The sequence below is a fragment of the Rhinoderma darwinii genome, chromosome 2, assembly GCF_050947455.1.
Source record: "Rhinoderma darwinii isolate aRhiDar2 chromosome 2, aRhiDar2.hap1, whole genome shotgun sequence".
In the NCBI taxonomy this organism is placed as follows: Eukaryota; Metazoa; Chordata; class Amphibia; order Anura; family Rhinodermatidae; genus Rhinoderma; species Rhinoderma darwinii.
In genome coordinates this window covers 266,902,536-266,922,438 of record NC_134688.1, presented here as the reverse complement: position 1 = coordinate 266,922,438, position 19,903 = coordinate 266,902,536, and the positions used below count along the sequence as shown (strand labels likewise).

The 19,903-nt window shown below is 40.1% G+C and overlaps 1 protein-coding gene across 1 annotated transcript in view; it reads left to right on the top strand.

Annotated features, from left to right (window-relative positions):
- FHL3 (four and a half LIM domains 3) overlaps window positions 1-19,051 on the top strand; it is a 51,404-nt gene extending 32,353 nt beyond the window's left edge. Inside the window, exons 2-6 of the mRNA XM_075850531.1 lie at window positions 8,428-8,596; window positions 11,077-11,251; window positions 15,341-15,510; window positions 16,009-16,195; window positions 17,025-19,051. Coding sequence (XP_075706646.1) covers window positions 8,441-8,596; window positions 11,077-11,251; window positions 15,341-15,510; window positions 16,009-16,195; window positions 17,025-17,176 — 840 coding nt within the window. The 5' untranslated portion in view covers window positions 8,428-8,440 and the 3' untranslated portion in view covers window positions 17,177-19,051. The remainder of the gene's footprint in view (window positions 1-8,427; window positions 8,597-11,076; window positions 11,252-15,340; window positions 15,511-16,008; window positions 16,196-17,024) is intronic.
- Window positions 19,052-19,903: the final 852 nt, after the last annotated feature.

Below are 19,903 nucleotides of genomic sequence, written 5' to 3'. Positions count from 1 at the left end.
TCTTGGGGCCCTTCCTGGAGCCGGGACATAATTATACCCACCCGCTGGCTCTCAGAACCTGAGGAGTGGGGCTTTAAACGAAAATAGAGCCTACAACTCTCCCGAAAGGAGAGAAAAGTCTTCCGGTCCCCTGAGAACCGGTCAGGCAACTTGAGGTGGGGTTCAAGAGGTGAGGTGAGGGGCACTACCATGGTAGCATCAGGCTGGTTGACCCTCTGAGCCAGGGCCTGGACCTGTAGGGAGAGACCCTGCATTTGCTGAACCAGGGTCTCAAGGGGGTCCATAGTGGTGTGAGGGACCAGGGTAGAGTAGGTATATGGGCTTGTGATTATGTAATGACAGGGATGGCGAAACAGACAAGTGAGCCCTAATCTACCCGCCACTCAGTCCCTGCCTACTTGCAACGACCTGCCCTAGGCGACGGGGTACAACTGGGCGACGGTCCCTACACTCAGTAAGTGCACGACAGACAACCAAACAAGAGTAGTGAACGAGCCGAGTCAAACCAGGAGTGTACGAGGTGCCAAACGCAGAGCAGAAGAGTAGTCAGTAAGCCAGGGTCAATACGAAGCAGGGACAAGTAGTACAAGAAGCTGCAGCTGGGCCAGGAAACCAACAGAGAAGAATCACAAGCAAAGGAGGAACAGGAAAGGCAGGTATAAATAGACAGAGGGCGGGAGCTAGCTCCGTCTGGCCAGGCTGTGATAGGCTCTCCCACTCCTAAGCCTGCCATCCTGGGTGGTGGAAGATGGAGTCAGTCTCCCAGACATAGAAGCAGGTGCAGAGTGATTACCTATGGGCGTGGATACAGAAGCTGTGCCTGGCAGATCCTTAACACCTTTGTGTAAATTGTAATTTCAAATGTATTATACTATACTGAGAATTTTATTGTGATTTATTAATTGGTGGGGTCTAAGAAGTTTTTTAAAGCTGGAAAGACCAGTCTACTGCAGAAATGGAAGAAAAGGCCTCACATACAGAATCACTTCCATAGGCAGGTTTTCTTGTTTTGCTGGAAGTTTTGCTTTACCTGTGCAGGTGGAAGAGATGAGTTTTTTTTTTTTGTGTTTTTTTTTAGATATTCAGATGATCAGTGGAAGAGCAGTGAAGCAGCACTCCTTCCAAGTGAAAATCGGGGTTTATTCATCCAATGTTTAAACCTTTGAAGAATAACCACTGATTTTCACTTGGAAGGAGTGCTGCGTCACTGCTCTTCTCTATTGGATGTATGGGTGGGGTAGGGTTGGACCTCCAGAAGCTTAGCACCCGCATTACTCTACTGTTCTGCTCCGCTTTCTACAAGTTATTAAATATTCATATAATGATATTGATGACTTGCCTGAATGACAACTTGATGCAGACAGGGTGGTTCCCCTTCTTCTTATACTATTTTGTGTCCGTGAGCAGACAGAGTAATACAGGTGGATCTGTCATAGACCTCTCATACATGACCTGGGGAAATGTTAGAAAGGCCAGCATTCCTAACAAGTTACTGTACACAAAGCTGACTAATTCTTCCCCTTACTATATGGAAGAGGCAAATGATTTCACTAATGGCTATTATAAAGTCCGGAACTCGCAGATCATCTACTAAAATTGGAAACTATTCCGCTTCATGGTTAACACAGTGCTCCAATTTCATTTTATACTTCATTATTAAACATTGGCTGTATAAGCCAAATATATCATCTGTGTGATGTCATTTATTTAATTAATTTTGCATTTTGTGGTTATTCTTTAGTGTAAAAAATAAAAAATCTATTATTGGAAGCCATCAAGAGACCAGCTATTTACTGTTGACTGATGTTATAGTTTTTTGTTTTATTTTAATAAAGAATAATACCTTGGGCAGACAGATTTATCAAATTAGAGAAATAGCCTTGCTTTTTTTTTTCCAGAAACACAGCCACATTTGTCTATTAGCTGTCTGGTATTGCAGCTTGGCTCCATTCAAGTGAGTTGCAATACCATAGAAAGTCGATCCATTTTCCCTCCTCCAACAAATTTTACAGCAATATGCGTATTAGTAGGTATAGTTCTCCTGGTATCTGACAAACCCAGATTCATTCATCGGACTGCCTAATGGCAAAAGATGATTCATCACTCCCCAAAACACCATATTCCAGAATTCTCTTGCTTTAAATAGGCTCTGTCACCAGATTATAAGTGCCCTATCTCCTATATAATCTGATCGGCGCTGTAATGTAGATAACAGCAGTGGTTTTTATTTTGAAAAACGATAATTTTTTACAAAGTTATAAACAATTTTAGAATTATGCTAATGACTTTTATCTTTGGGGTCATCTGAAGGCAATTGTCTATGCTGTGAAGATACGAGATGTGCAGCAACTGAAACTACGGATACTGGAAGCATGTGCTAGAATTTCTTCTGCGGTGTTGCTATCAGTGTGTGAAGAGTGGGAGAAGAGGGTTGCATTGACAATCCAACACAATGGGCAGCACTTTGAACACATTTTATAAGTGGTCAGAAACTTGTAAATAACTCATGAAAGAATAAAGTAACGTTAAAACCAAGCACACCATTGTTTTTCTTGTAAAATTCCCGATAAGTTTGATGTGTCACATGACCCTCTTCCCATTGAAAAAACTAAAGTTGGATACAAAATGGCCGACTTCAAAATGGCCACCATGGTCAACACCCAGCTTGAAAAGTTTCCCCCCTCCCATATACTAATGTGCCACAAACAGGAAGTTAATATCACCAACCATTCCCATTTTATTTAGGTGTATCCATATAAATGGCCCACCCTGTATATATATCATAATCTATATGGTTAATTGCCACATTTATGTGGTTTTGAAATGTATATGCATAACATTTTGGCTGTCCATGATTTTTGGTTGGAGGTTTGAAGAAGGTTGAAAACCCTTCTCAGCACTTTTTGTTTTGTATAAAATTTGCGTTTTGGAAGCACCGGAGTGTTAGTGGTAACTGAGTATTAAGAGAAAATATATACTTTAAACAGGCATCTACAAGAACATTAGAGGACCTGACTGATCATGTTGTGTGTATGATCTCATTGTTTTGGGAGAGAGCGCATAATATTTTTGCCACTCTGAGAAGTTATACTCCAAATATTGTCCCATTTAGATGAGTTGTTTTTACCTGTCAGGAATTCTAACACTGATTTTAATTGCAACGTGGTGATATCATCCTTCTTTCTTTACCATTTGATGAAAGCGGGAAATGAATATGTCGTGTTATGCTTCTCATGAAATCACCTGGGGTCTGATGCATACCGAATGTAACTTTTTTTTTTTTTTTTTTAATGTACAGTTTTATCTCTTTATGAAGTTCAGCATTGCCTTCTGAAAACTTAGTGGACCTGTCACCATGTCCTAACATCTATTGTACATATATTACCTTTACGACACTCCCTCCCTGTTTCCAGAGCAGTTTTTTCCTTTTTTGTCATCGCCCCCTCCCATGCCCAATATGGTAATTCATTTTAGTTAGCCAACGGGCCATAAATTACTGTGAATCCCCTCAAGAGGAACCAACTGCACTGCCTCTGATGCTGTCCAATTATATTGAGCACTTAATGTATGGAGCATCATTACTCCGGAACAATGGGGAGCAGAACAAAGTGGAAAAACGGCACTGGAAACATGGAGGGAGCGGGGTAAAAGTAATATATGCACTTTAGATAGTAGGACCTGGTGACAGGTCCTCTTTAAAGTGAGTCTTTATCTGATTTTAGCCTGACACAGCTGGTTAGCGGTAGTGTAAAGGAGAAGGGACATACCAGTGTGGAAGGGCTTGCATTTCCGCCCCACACTGTATGAATACTCGGTTTTCGTGCCAGAGCTTCGAACGCTCCTCTCCCCTCTGCAGTGGATTGATGGCTGTGCTTGTATGACAATGCAGACAGCAGAGAAAGGTTGGAGCTCCTCCTAAACTAATTTGCATAACTTATTTGTTCTCCTGGTGCAAACCCTAAGGTCTTCCACACTGGTATGTCCTTCTTCCTTTACCGTATTGCTAACCAGCCGTTTGTTAGCTTAAAACCTCATGACCTATTACCTTTCAGTTATTTTCATGCCCAAACTTAATCACAAATTATAAAAACAAAGGAGTTTGTTCATCACTTTTTATAAAGATGGACATAGTCATGTGGATCATTCTTTGTTTGCCCTTTGGGGAACTGTCCTGTGGATCATTCCTTATTTGCCCTTTGGCTAACTGTCCCGTCGATCATTCCTTGTTTGCCCTTTGGCTAACTGTCCGGTGGATCATTCCTTATTTGCCCTTTGGCGAACTGTCCAGTAAATCATTCCTTATTTGCCCTTTGGCGAACTGTCCCGTGGATCATTCCCTGTTTGCCCTTTGGCAAACTGTCCCGTGGATCATTCCTTATTTGCCCTTTGGCTAACTGTCCTGTGGATCATTCCTTATTTGCCCTTTGGCGAACTGTCCTATGGATCAAGCCTTATTTGCCCTTTGGCGAACTGTCCTGTGGTTAATCCTATGGTGATTCAAGTCTGATTTAGTGACCTATGTAAAGACTGGGTGTTATGGCCATGTGAAAGTGGCCTGATATTCGAGCCATATATTCAAACTTGCATGTCTTCAGCTCCTGAGTGCATACAAAACATGACTATAGTGTAGGACTTGAGAAGCAACTAAACAGGGCAACCAGAAAGGTTAGGATTTGATATCAAGGATCGAACCAAAAAGCCTTATTTTCTTCCTGCTGTTTTTTTATATAGTGACCAAATACTTCACAACACTGTAGAGAGATCATCAACACTTGGATCAGTTCCTGTCCGCAATGGCGCTCACAATATAATTTCCCTACCTTAAACACATAAAGGCCAATTTCATTTATCGGTATGTTTTTGAAGTGGAAAGTTGACCCGTTGCTGCAAGGCAATAACGCCTGATACTGAGCCAGTGTTCTGCCTTAAACTTTGGCCTCTTGAAGACTAGCGTATTTTACATATGTAATCCACCCGTTTTTTTACAGGCAGTAATATGGTGTTAATGTTAATGAGGCTATTCACATGGGCGCATAAAATATGTGCGCATTTTAAAAACGCAGCATTCACTAATTTCATCCATGTTGCGGATTAAAAAATCCCATTGAACCCTATGGAAGGTAATTTGAATACGGATGCCTCCGAATGCCATCCGTTTTTCAAAGGGGCTGTCTGATGTCCTTCAATTTATATCCCTTGAAAACAGCCCATCGGTAATGTGGATCTGTAATACTGATGCAGTATCATCCGTAATATGTCTGTATTTTGCGGATCCTTATTACGGATGTTTACAAATACGCTCTTATGAAAGAGGCCTAAAACTGAATAGTAGAACAGAAAGTATTAACATATCACTTCTAACAGAGTTACTCAAAACAAGTGGTTTATTTCTTATTTTAGTGTGATTGGATTACTTCAAATCGTTCTTGCTCACAATGTTGCCCTTTGCTGTCTTACACTTTATCATTTTTTTTAACACCCTGATCTGTTGACTGTCTTTCTTGTGGGGACAATGGAATCTATACACAAACCACACTTGCTGAAGCATTTTTTTTTCTCTTGCATTAAATTGTCCCTATAATGGCATTTGAATTACTGTATATTCAGCATCCATTAGCGATGCCAACATTGAGTCTGTTCCAACTGGCTGGGCGTAGGATAGAATAATTTCTATACACCACCCATCATCTTTTCACATTCCTACCTTGGTAAGAATGTGTGCTAAAAATCTGACAAATTATCAGTTTATGGTTGGTGATGTAGTCTTCAATAAAAAATATTTATTGTGTAATATTGTTTCTACAGCATGGCAATAAAAATAAAATATATATTCACTGATATAGAGCACGTGACAAAGAATTACGATGAAAGCCTGAAGTTCCCCCTTGATTCTGATTTATAAGGTGATTCCTTTATAAGATCAATAGTGTGAAGATTTGATAAGCAGTTGTTAGTAAATACAGAAATCGGTGAGATTTCTTGTAGATATACGTGTTTTTTTTTCCCATTTTAAGCGCATTGAGAAATGGACTTTCACGTAGAACTGAGTCCAAATATCACAAATATAAAAAACGTACAAAGTTGTTGCAGCTCAACAATGTATCATATTGTAGCATTTTTTTGTACGTTCAGACAACTGTGGCAACATAACAGTTTTTAAAGTGTATGGGTCACCAATTTTTGGGGTGTAATTGGTGTTGGGGTATGTGTGTGTGTGTGTGTGTGTGTGTGTGTGTGTGTGTGTGTATATATATATATATATATATATATAAATAAATAATATTATACACGGAATGTCAAGGGAATGGATCACTATTTTACTTTTTTGTGTCTGCCATTTTCCAGTCTTAGTTTTTAAACAAGCATAATACGGGTGCGTTTTTGCACCTATATTACGGCGCAATACTTGGACCTTCTGCGGTTCATTAGAACCAGAGGTCTGGATGTTGGGTCCATAATATGGGCACTAAAAGGCACCCATATTACACTAATGCTAAACAGCCTAAATCAGATTTAGCAGAGTATGTGCAGTCACATAATCGACCCGTCAGATGAAGAGGATAAGGGCAGAATAAATAATCAGTAACCAGTAGTCGTGAAAAACAGCATTATGGTGCAGACGCCCTTTAAATCACTGTATTTAAACACTTTGCACGTTTGCCTTGAGATAAGCTGAAGCCCTATATTGGCTTTCACCTTTAGCCTCATGATTTTATAGTGCAGGGAGTGGTTTTTATTTCGTTACCCGTAAAGGGAAAGGACCAAGGTGTGTGTTGGCTTTCACTTTTGTGTCTGGGATGTGTCCTCAGATAAGACTCTGTTTTGTGTGCATGACGTTTTGCATGACAGGTATATTTGTATGAACTGCTTTCCTAGCCTTTTGTACAAATAACAAGGGACAGAGATAAATTAGAATCGGTGCAACCTTACGCCGTGATAGCCAAGACAGCCGAACAAAGGTTATTTGAGTGAGATGACTAGACTCTATGCAAACGGAAGCCATTGATACAAAATTGTTACAGTGGTAGATCTTATCTGTCCATAAAGATATATGAAGCTGCAGGAATGCCTACTTGTATTTAAAACAAGTCCTCGTACAGCTATGTCGACCCGCCTATTTTAGGTCCTAATGACCAAGCTATATTTTTCGTTTTTCTATAGTCTCATTCAAAGAGCTATAACTTTTTTTTATTTTTCTGTCGACATAGCTGTACAAGGACTTGTTTTTTGTGGGATTAGTTGTACTTTTTAATGGCACCATTTTGGGGTACATATCATTTTTTGATAAACTGTTTTTGGGGGGAATGGAAATAAACCCTGGAATTCCACCTTTGTTCTATGCATTTTAAATTCACGCCGTTCACTGTGCGACGTAAATAACATGTGAACTTTATTCTATGTGTCGGTACGATTATGACGATACCACATATGTATAGTTTTTTTATGTGTTTTACTACTTTTGCACAATAAAAACTCTTTTGAACTAAAATTATTTGTTTTTGCATTGTCGCTTTCCAAGAGCCGTATTTTTTTTTTATTTTTCCGTCAATGTAGTGATATGTGGGCTTGTTTTTTGCGGGACGGGACGTAGTTTTGATTCGTACGGTTTTGGTGTACATGGGACTTATTGATTAACTTTTATTATGACATTTGCGGGGGCAATGGAAAAAATTAGCAACTTCTCCATTGCTTTTTTTCAGGTTTTTTTTACGATGTTCACCTTGCAGTTTAAATTACATATTAACTTTATTGTTTGGGTCATTACGGTCGTGTCTATACCATACATCTGTACTTTTTTATTTATTATTTATTTGTTACACTATTACTAAATAAAACCAATTTTTATGGGAAAACATTTTTACTTATTTATTTTTTTTAGTCCCACTAGGGGACTTCACTGTTCGATCTTTAGATCGCTGCTATAATGCTTTGGTATACTTAGGCAATAATGCTTTGGTATACTGTCAGTGTAAAACTGACAAGCATTCTATTAGGACGTGCCTCTGGCACGTCCTAATAGGCATATGCCCAGGGCAGGCTTTTATCAGACCCCCGGCTGCCATGGCACTTCATCGGAGGCCCACGATTGCATTTGCGGGCCGCCGATGGGTGGGAGAAGGAGCTCCCTCCCTCTGTAAACAAGTTAAATGCTGTGTCGATATTGACTGCACCATTTGATGGGTTAAACGGCAGCTGTCTAAGTAAACTTTGTATGCATATGGGATATTTATAAAAAAAAAAAAAAAAGGTGGACAGAGCTATAGGGCCATCAGGTATTTATTAGTGGCAGCAGACGTTAAACACTAGGATGAATAAGCAGCGCTGTATCAGTATTTGTATTCTTATGACATTGTATAAAAAATTAAATTCTTCACACAAAGTAGACATAGGACCTTTTTAACCATTTCTATTTGTTTTCTCTTTCAGAATCGGCACTAAAATGAGTGAACCATTTGATTGTGATAGCTGTAAGGAGTCTCTATATGGAAGGAAGTATATCCAAATGGAAGAAGGGCCTTACTGTATACCCTGCTATGACAGCCTGTTTGCCAACACATGTGATGAGTGTAAAGAGCTTATTGGCCACGATTCAAGGGTAGGTCAACCTTGTAAAGAAATGTTCACGTTGATCCTAGTAATTCTTTCTGCTATGCCTACAATAAACGTAAGATCTAATCCTCTACAATAATCATGATTCTCAACTTTAGTCATGGTGTTAAAAGAGGTCAAGTTCTGGAACAAGTGGTGCCAAAGGGTCATTTAGTTCTGAGTTTCCATAATTGTGATTCTCACAAGACCAAGGCTAACGCCCCATGTAGCAGTCTTGACGCGGCTGAGAGACGCGCCAACTTCCTTTTCAGCGCGGTTGCTTATTGCTCGTTAATAGCCTTGTATTGTTGTGGGTAAAACAGCCGTTTACCTGCAAAATCATGCAGCCATTAATGATTACTCCCTTCATAACTGAACAATTTTTCAGGTAAACACCCTTTTTACCCTCAACAAAGCACAGCCATCAACAAACAATTTGACAACTTCGCTGCGGCGACAACCTGTTCTGCGTTCGGCCGCGTCAATGCCGTCCTAAGGGGCCTTACCCTCTGAGTACCAAAAATAGGAATGTGTCAATAGTTCAAATGGATCCAATCATTATCTGGCCTGCATAAAATAACGGCCGATCACCCTTCGTGTATGTTCACACGCAAACTCAAAAACGTCTCAAAATACAGAGCGGTTTTCAAGGGAATCCCAGCTTCTGATTTTCAGTAGTTTTTTAAGCCACTCGCGATTTTCGCTGCGTTTTTTACGGCCGTTTTTGGAGCTTTTTTCGATAGTCAATGAAAAACTGCTCCAAAGACGTCCCAAGAAGTGATCTGCACTTCTTTTTCGTGGCCGTTTTTTTACGTGTGTAAAAACGCCGCGAAAAACGCTCCATCGGAACAGAAATCAATGGGCAGATGTTTGGAGGCGTTCTGCTTCCGGTTTTTCGGGCGTTTACGGCCCGAAAAACTGCAGAAAATAGGCCGTGTGAACATACCCTTATTGCTACAATCAAATAGTGATTTGGATGAAAACTGCATTATAATGGAATTGAAGGAATTTATTTTGCTAGGATGAGAACAATTTCCTAAGGAAAAGGTTTAGGGGCACACCAGTTTTTTTGTAATTTTTGCGGATATTCGACAACACCAATGGGCCTTATTTATCGAACATTTAAAACTGTCCTTGTTTCCCACAGCAGCCATTAAGAGCTCAGCTTTAATTTCTGCTTAGGAAAAAAATTAAAGCTGAGCTCTGATTGGTTGCCATGGTCAATAAGGTTAATTTTTATAATGCCTTATTCGCACAAACTTATTTCTTGTTTTGTGAGCTGTCCGTTTTAACAACACAGCGCAAGGATTCATGCAATTCAATGGGGCTGTTCACACATCTGAAGTTTTTTTTTTTTTCTTTATTATCTTTGTTTTATTCCTTCTTTTTTTTTTTCCTCACGGAGCGTGTCTGTTGCGAGAAACTAACAGCATGCTCTAGTCTGGTCTGTTTTTTTGGACCATACTAGTCTATTGGTGAGTGAAAAAAAACGGCAGTTAATAAGGAAATGACGAAAAATAACAAAGTGAAACCAGAGAAAAACTGATGACACACGGACGCAACACGGACATCCATATAGATGAAAAATGGTCTGTTTTTTGCAAACTCAAACTGGACATGCTCGTGTGAATAAGGACTAAATTAAGCCCAATATGTTACATTAAATTTTTCTCAAACTCCAGCTAGTTCTATAACCTTTATTTGACCAGTGACTAGTTAGATGCCCTGTACTCCATATGTTCACATTATTGAATGTTTTGAGTAAGACTTAGACTGTAATATATCAATGCTTTAGCATTTGTAGTATAGCTGTAAGACCCAGTACCCCCTGCAGTTTTACTATAGAGCCCTATGGTGGTCTAAGGCCTCATGCACACGACCATAGTGGTGTGCACGGGCCGTGATTTGTGTCACCCGCGGCTGCCCGCAAACCACAGAGGGTGAATTGCGGCCGCAAAAATATGTTTGTGTGCATGGGGCCTTAGATTGTTTCAGTAAAACCACGGGGGAAGACAGGGGCTTGCAGCCATATTACAGATACTGATATACAGACCTATTACGGCCATCTGGTTGCAGCTCTACCCAGAACATCTCTTTCTGGATCGGATTCCTTCTGCTGCTAACTGTACTTTGTACTTTTGCATTCGGGCCCTGAAATCTGCAGGTATTTCGTTCTAGTTCCGCATTTGAACAGTTTTTTTGGGGGAACATTTCAACATAAAATAATTCCTACCAAACGTTTTGAATGGATTTTTAAACAATTCCTAAATCAAGTCATCAATCTGGAAGGATTTGTAAAAGAAAATCATTAAGTTGTCCACTAGTTTCTCTGAGGAAACACAATATTTTTGCTCACATTGATTCATAGAGCTAGTGATGTGTACACAGTATCATAATTTCCAGTGCCAGCTACTAGAGAGAGTTGATCTTCTGTTCTATATAGGGACATGCAGCCGTATAATCATTCTTTATATCTACCAATTCTAGGAGCTGTATTATGAGGATCGTCATTACCATGAGAACTGTTTCCGGTGCTTTCGATGTGAACGATCACTGGCTGATGAGCCCTTCACGTGTCAAGATGAGGAACTACTCTGTAATGATTGTTACTGCAGTGAATTTTCCTCCAAGTGTGTCAGCTGTGAAAAGACAGTCATGCCAGGTACTCAGGAATGAGAAACATGTCATTTTCCTATAGTGCGTAAGACCAAAAACAAGTTATACAAATAGATTTGTCTAGTAAAGCAGCGCCAATGTCATAATTATGTTATATAATACACAACACCGAAAATCTGTTTAGTCTACATAGCACATCCTTTAGTGTTGAAATGAATTCCATTTCCTTATGTTGCTATAGTGGCATGTTGACTTCTGCATTAAAGGGGTGTTCACACTTCAGAAATGTATGTAATATCCACAGGATATGCCGTAAATGTCTGATCGGTGGAGGGGGGCCACGAACCATGAGGAAAATTAAGGTCCCATGATCCCTATATGGAAAGTCAAGATGCCGGGTGACTTTTGCATATAGGAGAAGCCATCCATTGAAGTCTGACAGTGATGGAAACAGTCGAGCGGCTTGCTTCTATATATCTCACTTTAGGCTGGAGTACCAAAACAGTTTTTTTTTTTGTTTTTAAAAAAAACTTACCATAATATTACATAATAGTAGTACATTAAAGGAAAACTTTAGCTAAAAACTTCTAAAACTTATACACTGTAATGCAAAATACAAGGCCTGAAGGAGTTGTGCATGACCCAGGGCTCCTCTCTTTGGTGTTCTTTCAATCTGTGTCATACAACTGTTCCCTATCCCTGCACTGAGCATAACACCATATAAGGCTACAATCACACAACCGTGAAAAAAAAATGGCCATTAAAAACTGATCAACAGTCAGTTTTTCACGGCCATTTTACATCTGGGTGTGTCAAACTTTTCATCCATTTCCAGTCAGTCTGTCCATTTCTAATGGCCATTTGCCATCCGTCTTTCATGGCTGCTAAAAAAAAAAAATCTTCACTGGAAAAAAAAACACCTCATAAATTGACCTGCGGTGCGGTTATTTCAACCGCAGCATCACAATCAATTCTGCAGGTACGCGACTCTTCTGTTGCGAGTTTACCCATTGGATTCAATGGGGTGCTTGAACCCGCAACAAAGCAGTGTGTGTTTCGATATTTGAGGCGGAATCACAGCAATGCGCCGCAACAATCGCAAGTGAAGATAAATAAATAATAACGTTCTACTTACCCAGAGTTCCCTGCTTCTTCTCCAGTCCGGCCTCCCTGGATGGCGTTGCAGGCCATGTGACCGCTACAGCATCACATGGCCTGCAACGTCATCCCAGGAGGCCGGACCACGCGCCGAGAAGAGGGAGGGGGTAAGTATGAACGTGCTTTTGAGTTTGTCCGGCGCTTCTTTGCAGTGGAAATTACACCGGAAAAACGCATCACAATGTGGTGCCTTTTTCCAGACGGCATTCCCTGTGGAGTTCAGGGAGGATACGCTGCGCAGCTTAACGCAGTGTATCCGCACTGAATACGTTGTGTGTGTTACTACCCGGATCTGTCACCAGTTTATCAATTCTCTATCTCCTAACTAATCTAATAGGCGCTATGATGCTCATAACTACAGTGTGATTTATTTTTTTTAAAAATGTTTATTTGCAAAGTTATGATAATTTTTCTAAATATGCTAGTTTGGATATAATAGCCAAATAGGAGGTGCCTCTTTTCACTATGGGCGGTGTAATGTTTTTGGTATGACGCTGTCCAATGAGCATACAGCTTCTCCCCCTTCCCTGCCCAGCAACACAGCCTGATCATTTAGTATACAGCTTCTATTCCTGACTGTTTTCAACTGGTGACCTCTCCGAACTGTGATCCTGGTGTCATGTGAAAGGTTAGAATCTCATATATTTCATATGAGACAGAACCGCTGTTCTCGGTGGTCCCCCTTCCCTCCAGCCTCAGTCTCTCATACTGTGTGAAGCAGCTTCATGCTGATAGGACAGCGACCGAGGCTGTGAGGTAGCTCCACCTCAGGAGAATCGCTGCTGTTGACACACTTGTCTAGTATAGGCTCATTTGCATGTTTAGGAAAAAAAGCTCATAACTTTAAAAAAAATAAACTTTTTGGGACACAATTATCACTAGCATTATCAGTGTGACAGCGCCTATTAGATTAGTTAGTGCAAGAATTTTTCTCTTCCACCCTTTTACTGAGTTAGATTCTAAGGTTAGGTGCAATAAATAAAATACAAGAGTGAGTGTATAAAAAAAATGTATATTGCCTATAGAATGAAATGACTGTTTATAGTATTTCTTACACTAGGAGATAGGGGATTACTAAACTAGTGACAGAGCCTCTTTTAAACACAATTCTTAAGAGAGCTCAGGGGAAATTCACAAGACCAGGAAATCAATCAATGTTCTAAAATCCTTGGCATATGTTACATTTATAGTGTGTGAGCCAAATTGTGGGTAAGCGTTTAAGTGTCAGGGCAAGCTCTTATGTCGTGCCTGATACTTCTTTCAAATTCCATATAACTATTATTGTCTTGATTTATATGCTGCTAAACATCAAAATAATGTAAAAAAAAAATGTAACATTATGGAAAATTTAAAAATTCATTTTTAATCTAATTAAATGGTAACCTCTCTAAATAAAATCATACACAAAAAATATTCTGACTAAAATATACCACTAAATAAAAAAAGCAAGGAAAGATCAAATGTGGGGAAGGTAATTTTTTACAATTGCACAAACCTACTCTGAATATTTCAAACACCTCTGCAACATTTGTAACCACAAACTATGGCTGCGTCATTTTGATGTTGCTTAGGATATATTCAAGATGACTGTACATCGGTATAACTTATTTACAAAATGTGTATATAGTGCTGAAGTTATATTCCAAGCTGTAGCAGTGACCATACTTCCATACTAATCCATCATTTATAAACTGTGTAACGCTGGCCATATACCTTACAATGCTGTCAGCAGAACATCTGTGGTGGTTGTCTCCCAATGAAAACCTGGTCTTATAGTTGGATTTTCATCTGCTCACACTTGTCTAGCAGCCACTTCCATATCCCCCGCCCCCAAAAAATATGTAGGTTTGGCCAACCCACCAATGCATGCTAGTTGGATGGGTCCGGGGGCTGCTATACAATGTCCATAGTAAACTTTTAGCCAATGTAAAAGCTGTTAGATTAAATTATTTATTTTAGGAGACTAGGTTACATGTTCGGTTATGTTGTCATTTATTAGGCTGTGATGTTTCATATCTTAGTGGTAGTGTGTTCTTCTTTCTGCTACAACACTGTCCAGTTTGTGCCTTGGCTCCGGGCTAAAGTCTTCTTGGGACAGCAGTAATCGGATTAAAGGCTTCTTCAAGCTATAAATATTTAAAATACGTTAAGCCCTTGTGGACTTTTCCTAGAAAACAGATCATTTCAGCTCTCTTGAGGCTGAGCTGAAACATTTGAGGGGTTTCCTTTATAGTTGCAAACTCCATGCTATTTATAAATTAATACAGGCGACCTGACTGCGGGATCCGTTTTAGATTTAAAAAGAGTCACTAACCTGAGTTTAGTACAGTCTGTTTCATAGTATATAGAAATTTGCCTATAGTTTGATCGTCTTTTCCTCTGTACTGATAACTTTGGGCAGGGCAATAACCACCACCCCCCCCCCCCCAACAGCCTATGCAAAACCATCAAACTAAGGCGATTGAAGTCTTTTTAACTGTTATTTAAGAAGTGTGAGTTATTAATGTCACTTGCATACGTCTAGTGTTTTCTTCTATCCTACTGCGAGCGTGATCTGTTAGTTGTGTAATTTATTGTATTTCCTATAGCTACTTTAAGGCCTCATGCACACGACCGTAGCCGTGTGCACGGCCGTGATTTTCGGGTCGGCCGGCTGCAGACTGTCAGCCGCAGGCCGGCCCGCAAATCGCGGAACATGCACATGGCCGCGGCCATTGTTTTCAATGAGCCCGGACCGCAGAACCGGGCCGTAATAAGACATGCCCGTTCTTTCTGCGGTCCGGGCTCCCGGGCCGTGCATGGACCGCAAAACCTACGGTCGTGTGCACGGCCCCATAGAAAAGAATGGGGCCGCAATTCTCCCGTGGATTTTCGGGGGAATTGCGGCCGCAAAAACACGGTCGTGTGCATGAGGCCTAACTGTATATGCATACAGTACATGTGTGATCCTGAAAGTTCTTCATGCTCTTTTCTGCAGGATCACGCAAATTGGAATACAATGGACAGACTTGGCATGAGCATTGTTTCATATGCAATAGCTGTAAGCAGCCCATCGGGTCTCGCTCATTCATTCCGGATAACCAGGCCCATTATTGCATCCAATGTTATGAGAGCAAGTTTGCCCCTCGCTGTACACATTGCAAAAAGGTAAGATAAGTTGACACAGGCAGAACCTTAAGGCCCTTTTACACCGGCCGACATTCGGCGAGTGCCGATCAACGAGACATCGTTGATCGGCGCTCGCTTGCTCCTGTCTCACGGAGCTATGGATGGGGACGAGCGGTCGTTACTCGGATCGCTCGTCCCCATTCATTACTATCATGTCGGCAGCTTGTCTCCCTGTTTTGCACAGGGAGATGTGCTGACGACAACGATAATCTTTTACTATTTTAAAACGATACGACCTAACAGGTGATCGAGTGTTTGCTCATTCATCTGCTGATCATTCCCCTATTTACACAGGGCCATTATTTGCAACGAACATTATATTAGTGCTCCTCTGCCTGATAATCATCCAGATTAAAACCCCCTTAAGGCTACATTCAGACTGAATATCCTATCCCAGGAATTATCTGGATTGATTTTGTGACTCATTGTGATAACTGCATCAAGTTTTACTAATCATTAATGTATTTTACTTTGCAGTCACTGACCAAAGGAGGTGTAACCTACCGGGATGAGCCATGGCATAAGGAATGTTTTGTCTGTACTGGGTGTAAGACCCAGTTAGCTGGACAACAGTTTACCTCACAAGATGAGAAGCCTTATTGTATCAAATGTTTCGGAAATTTATATGCCAAGAAATGCTTTGGGTGTACTAAACCTATCACAGGTATCGAAGACTCCAAACTTTTTTCTTTGTTTCATATCCTGTGTGCTCCCTTCAGTGTATTCTATTCTGTTTTTATGGAGTATTTTTCCTTTTGTTTATCCAAACTGTTACAAAGGTGTTGTGGAGGGAAGGGGTGGTGAAGATAGTAGGATCAGAAGAATATTCACTGTGTGAATTTTCTGTAACTGTTGTGCTGTTGTGTTCAGCATTCATCAAGTAAAACTCAGATCTATATATAATTTCAGCATTTTTTGTTCTTAAAATTTTTGTCTTCCGGTTCTGGTGCGACTATTTCTCCCAGCACTGTGCAACAGGTGGGCAGAATTGTGTCTAATGTCATATCCATTCACTAGTCTGCATTTTTGCTCTATGGAGTTCCTTAGTCAAGTACCCTCTACTCAAATAAGTTCCAACTAAGTACCCCCAAGGCTATGAGCATACCCTGAGCTGCACCCATTAAAAGCACAGTTCGTATAACCCAGGGGGTACGCATTGAGAACCACATACCACACACTGAGCTTCTCTGTAAAATGGTGACATCTGTCTTAGCCACCGGTGTGATTAGGTTTCTGGCTATTTGACTACTACTGTAATCTATAAAGTAATAAAATGTTAAAGCAGAGTTTACCTCCTGACATTATATAAAAAGTGGCCCTCCGACTGCAAGATCACTTTGAAGAAGCGTAAATGTTGCTTCCTTGAATCATAATACTAAAAGATCCCCTGAAAGCAGTTGTATAGTTAGAAAAAAACTGAAATAAACCATCTTGTACAATGTCACACCTTCTTGAACTTTTTAATAACGCTTTCATTGTTTGATTTGTTTTAGGTTTTGGAGGTGGCAAGTATGTATCCTTTGGAGACAAGCACTGGCATCACAGCTGCTTCAATTGCTCCCGTTGCTCATGTTCCCTGGTAGGGAAAGGATTTTTTCCAGATAATGAGGACGTTCTGTGCCGTGACTGCAACAGTGACCTATAAACGTATTGAGATGGCATCAATGTGTACCACTTCATTTGTCAGGAATCAACATAAACCTATGGAGCAATAGTAGCTTTCTAAAGCAGAGAAATATTTTTTTTCCCCCATAACAGGCTTGTGGACTGCAAAGTAATATAGTGTACTTTTGACACTCCAGTATTTGTTTGTATTGCCTATTTTTTTCCTTTGCTGGAGTACATTGGTTCCTTCCATGTGGACTTTGCAGTAAAAACTGCAGTTATTGCTCGGTATTTACCTATAACATGGTTTGTAATTTAATATTCTTAAATATTATATAGTTAAAAATAAAATGATTGTATTAAAAAAAAAAAAATCCAGATCTACATACATGGCTTTGTGTAGCTTTTTTTTTTGTTAATGCACATTTTTCTATTACATAACTTTTACTATTAAAATAAACTTGAGACTTGGTAAGTTCAAGTGGATGTCCGTCGATAACACTTGAAATCAGTTTGATCACTATGCCTCATTTAGGAAACCATGTTATATTCAGGACTATTTGTCTCCGCTCCACATCTAATGATGATTTTTAATTTGCAACAAGGTTAATATGCGATTACGACTTTAAAGAGGTGTGAAAATGGTGCACGCCATTGGACGGTTTTGTGTGGCAACAGCCTTTTTAATTGTAAGACCATCGAGTGATTGCATTTAGATAGAGCGATTTGCTGATACTATGATCAAAATTTTTAGCACTTCTGAAGATTCATAATTTCCACTAAAGTGGTTGTCTCGTTTAGTCTTTACATGTTGAGACAATCCTAATCATCTATCAAAAATCATCAAATTGTATGTATTCTCAAAGCTTTTAAAGCCAACCTTACAGTGCTGGTCTTTTGCTAAGAAGCACAGGCACAATGGAGTGCAATACCTTGCAGAACTGGTGTATACGGTTTGTCATTTGCCTACCCAGGTCAAAAAAATTTCCTTTTTGATCTGTCAAAAAGTGGGCAGAAAGTAGGAAATCGAGTATCCGTAACAGGAGGCTGCTCACCCCTTAGTCAATCTTTGTTTGTTTCTTACAAACCAACTCCGTATTTCTATATGTTTTTTCTTTTTTTTGTGGGGTTTTTTAAAGCAATGGTCGAAATGTAAAATGTATTAATTACATGATATATATTATTGTAGAATCTTTTCAAAACTAATATTTTATATTTTTTGTGTGTGTACTTCAGGTCATTTAAATTATAATTCACTCCATGCATAGAGAAAATGGTCCCGTTTTACACAAGAGTTTCACTTTTATTCATGTTTCGAATGTGACTCTCGTGTATAATGGCGGTTAAAATTTGTTCCTTGATTAAAGGGAAACTAGACGTTTGACATGTCATAGTGATATGTCAGAAGTTTTGATCGGTGGGGGTCTGAGCACAGAGACGCCTACCGATTGCTAAAACAAAGCTGCAGATGCGCTCAGGTGAGCACTGTGCCGCATCGTTTCTGATCGGCTTTCCTCGGAAAGCCAAGCGAGTGGTGTACGCGCTCAATAGAAAGTCTATAAGTTACCCTTTAATGTTCCTTGTCTGATCCTGGTTCTCAATGGCCTTCTAGTGTCCTCACAAGTAAAAAGTGGTCTAAGGTCAGGCGACCTCAGAGGACATTCCGGGAAACTGGAATTTATTTCCTAGGTATGGAGACTTTTGAATTGCCCTGTTCACCATTCTAAGGCCTGTGCCGTGCCCATGGCTTGTCAATTTCTTTATGTAGTAAATTGGTATCCTCTCTTTTGGGTCTCTTATAAACTGCCATTTTTCTAAATACAGTTTTATTATTTTTCTGAAAGCCTCTTCCTATGCCTTTTATTCTTATATCTATTGGGGACATTTAGGGTATGTTCACACGAGGGCGTCCGTTACGGCTGAAATTACGGGGATGTTTCAGCCTGAAAACATCCCCGTAATTTCAGCCGTACCGGCATGTGCAGGCGCTTGAACGCCGCGTCAATTACGGGCGTAATTAGCGCTGCTATTCATTGGAGTCAATGAATAACGGCTCTAATTACGGCCAAAGAAGTGACAGGTCACTTCTTTGACGCGGGCGTCTATTTACGCGCCGTCTTTTGACAGCGGCGCGTAAATATACGCCTCGTGTGAACAGACAAACGTCTGCCCATTGCTTTCAATGGGCAGATGTTTGTCAGCGCTATTGAGGCGCTATTTTGGGGCGTAATTCGGGGGAAAAAACGCCCGATTTACGTCCGTAAATAGGCCGTGTGAACATACCCTAATGACCGTAAAAGGAAAAACGTACCTTGCCTCCAACAACCGATCCAATTTGCCCATTTTTAGGGTAATTGTAGTTTTCTGTTGATTTTAATTAGGGGAATGATGGGTGTTATGTTACTACCATACCTCACCAAAGGTAAGCTATCCCAAACTATGGTGAAGGCTATTAACTGAAACAAATCCCAATGGCTTCCGATTATTGTGGGCTAACACCTTATAACGAAGTCTCCTAATCGGAGAACCCCAAATTATTCCTGTACACCTGTTCTCATAAGTGTCCCACTTGTATCTATTAAGAAGTCATAGAATTGTTGCTGCAAGAAGAAATGCAGTATTGCAGAGCAGTGTTTCACAGAGAACAGTTAAAAAATAAAATAAAAAAATAACTGTGCCAAATTTAGGAGTTGATCCTAAAGGGTGGAAAAGTATTAAAGGGAATCTGTCCGCTGTTTTGAGGCTTCAAAGCTGCTGACAGAGCGAT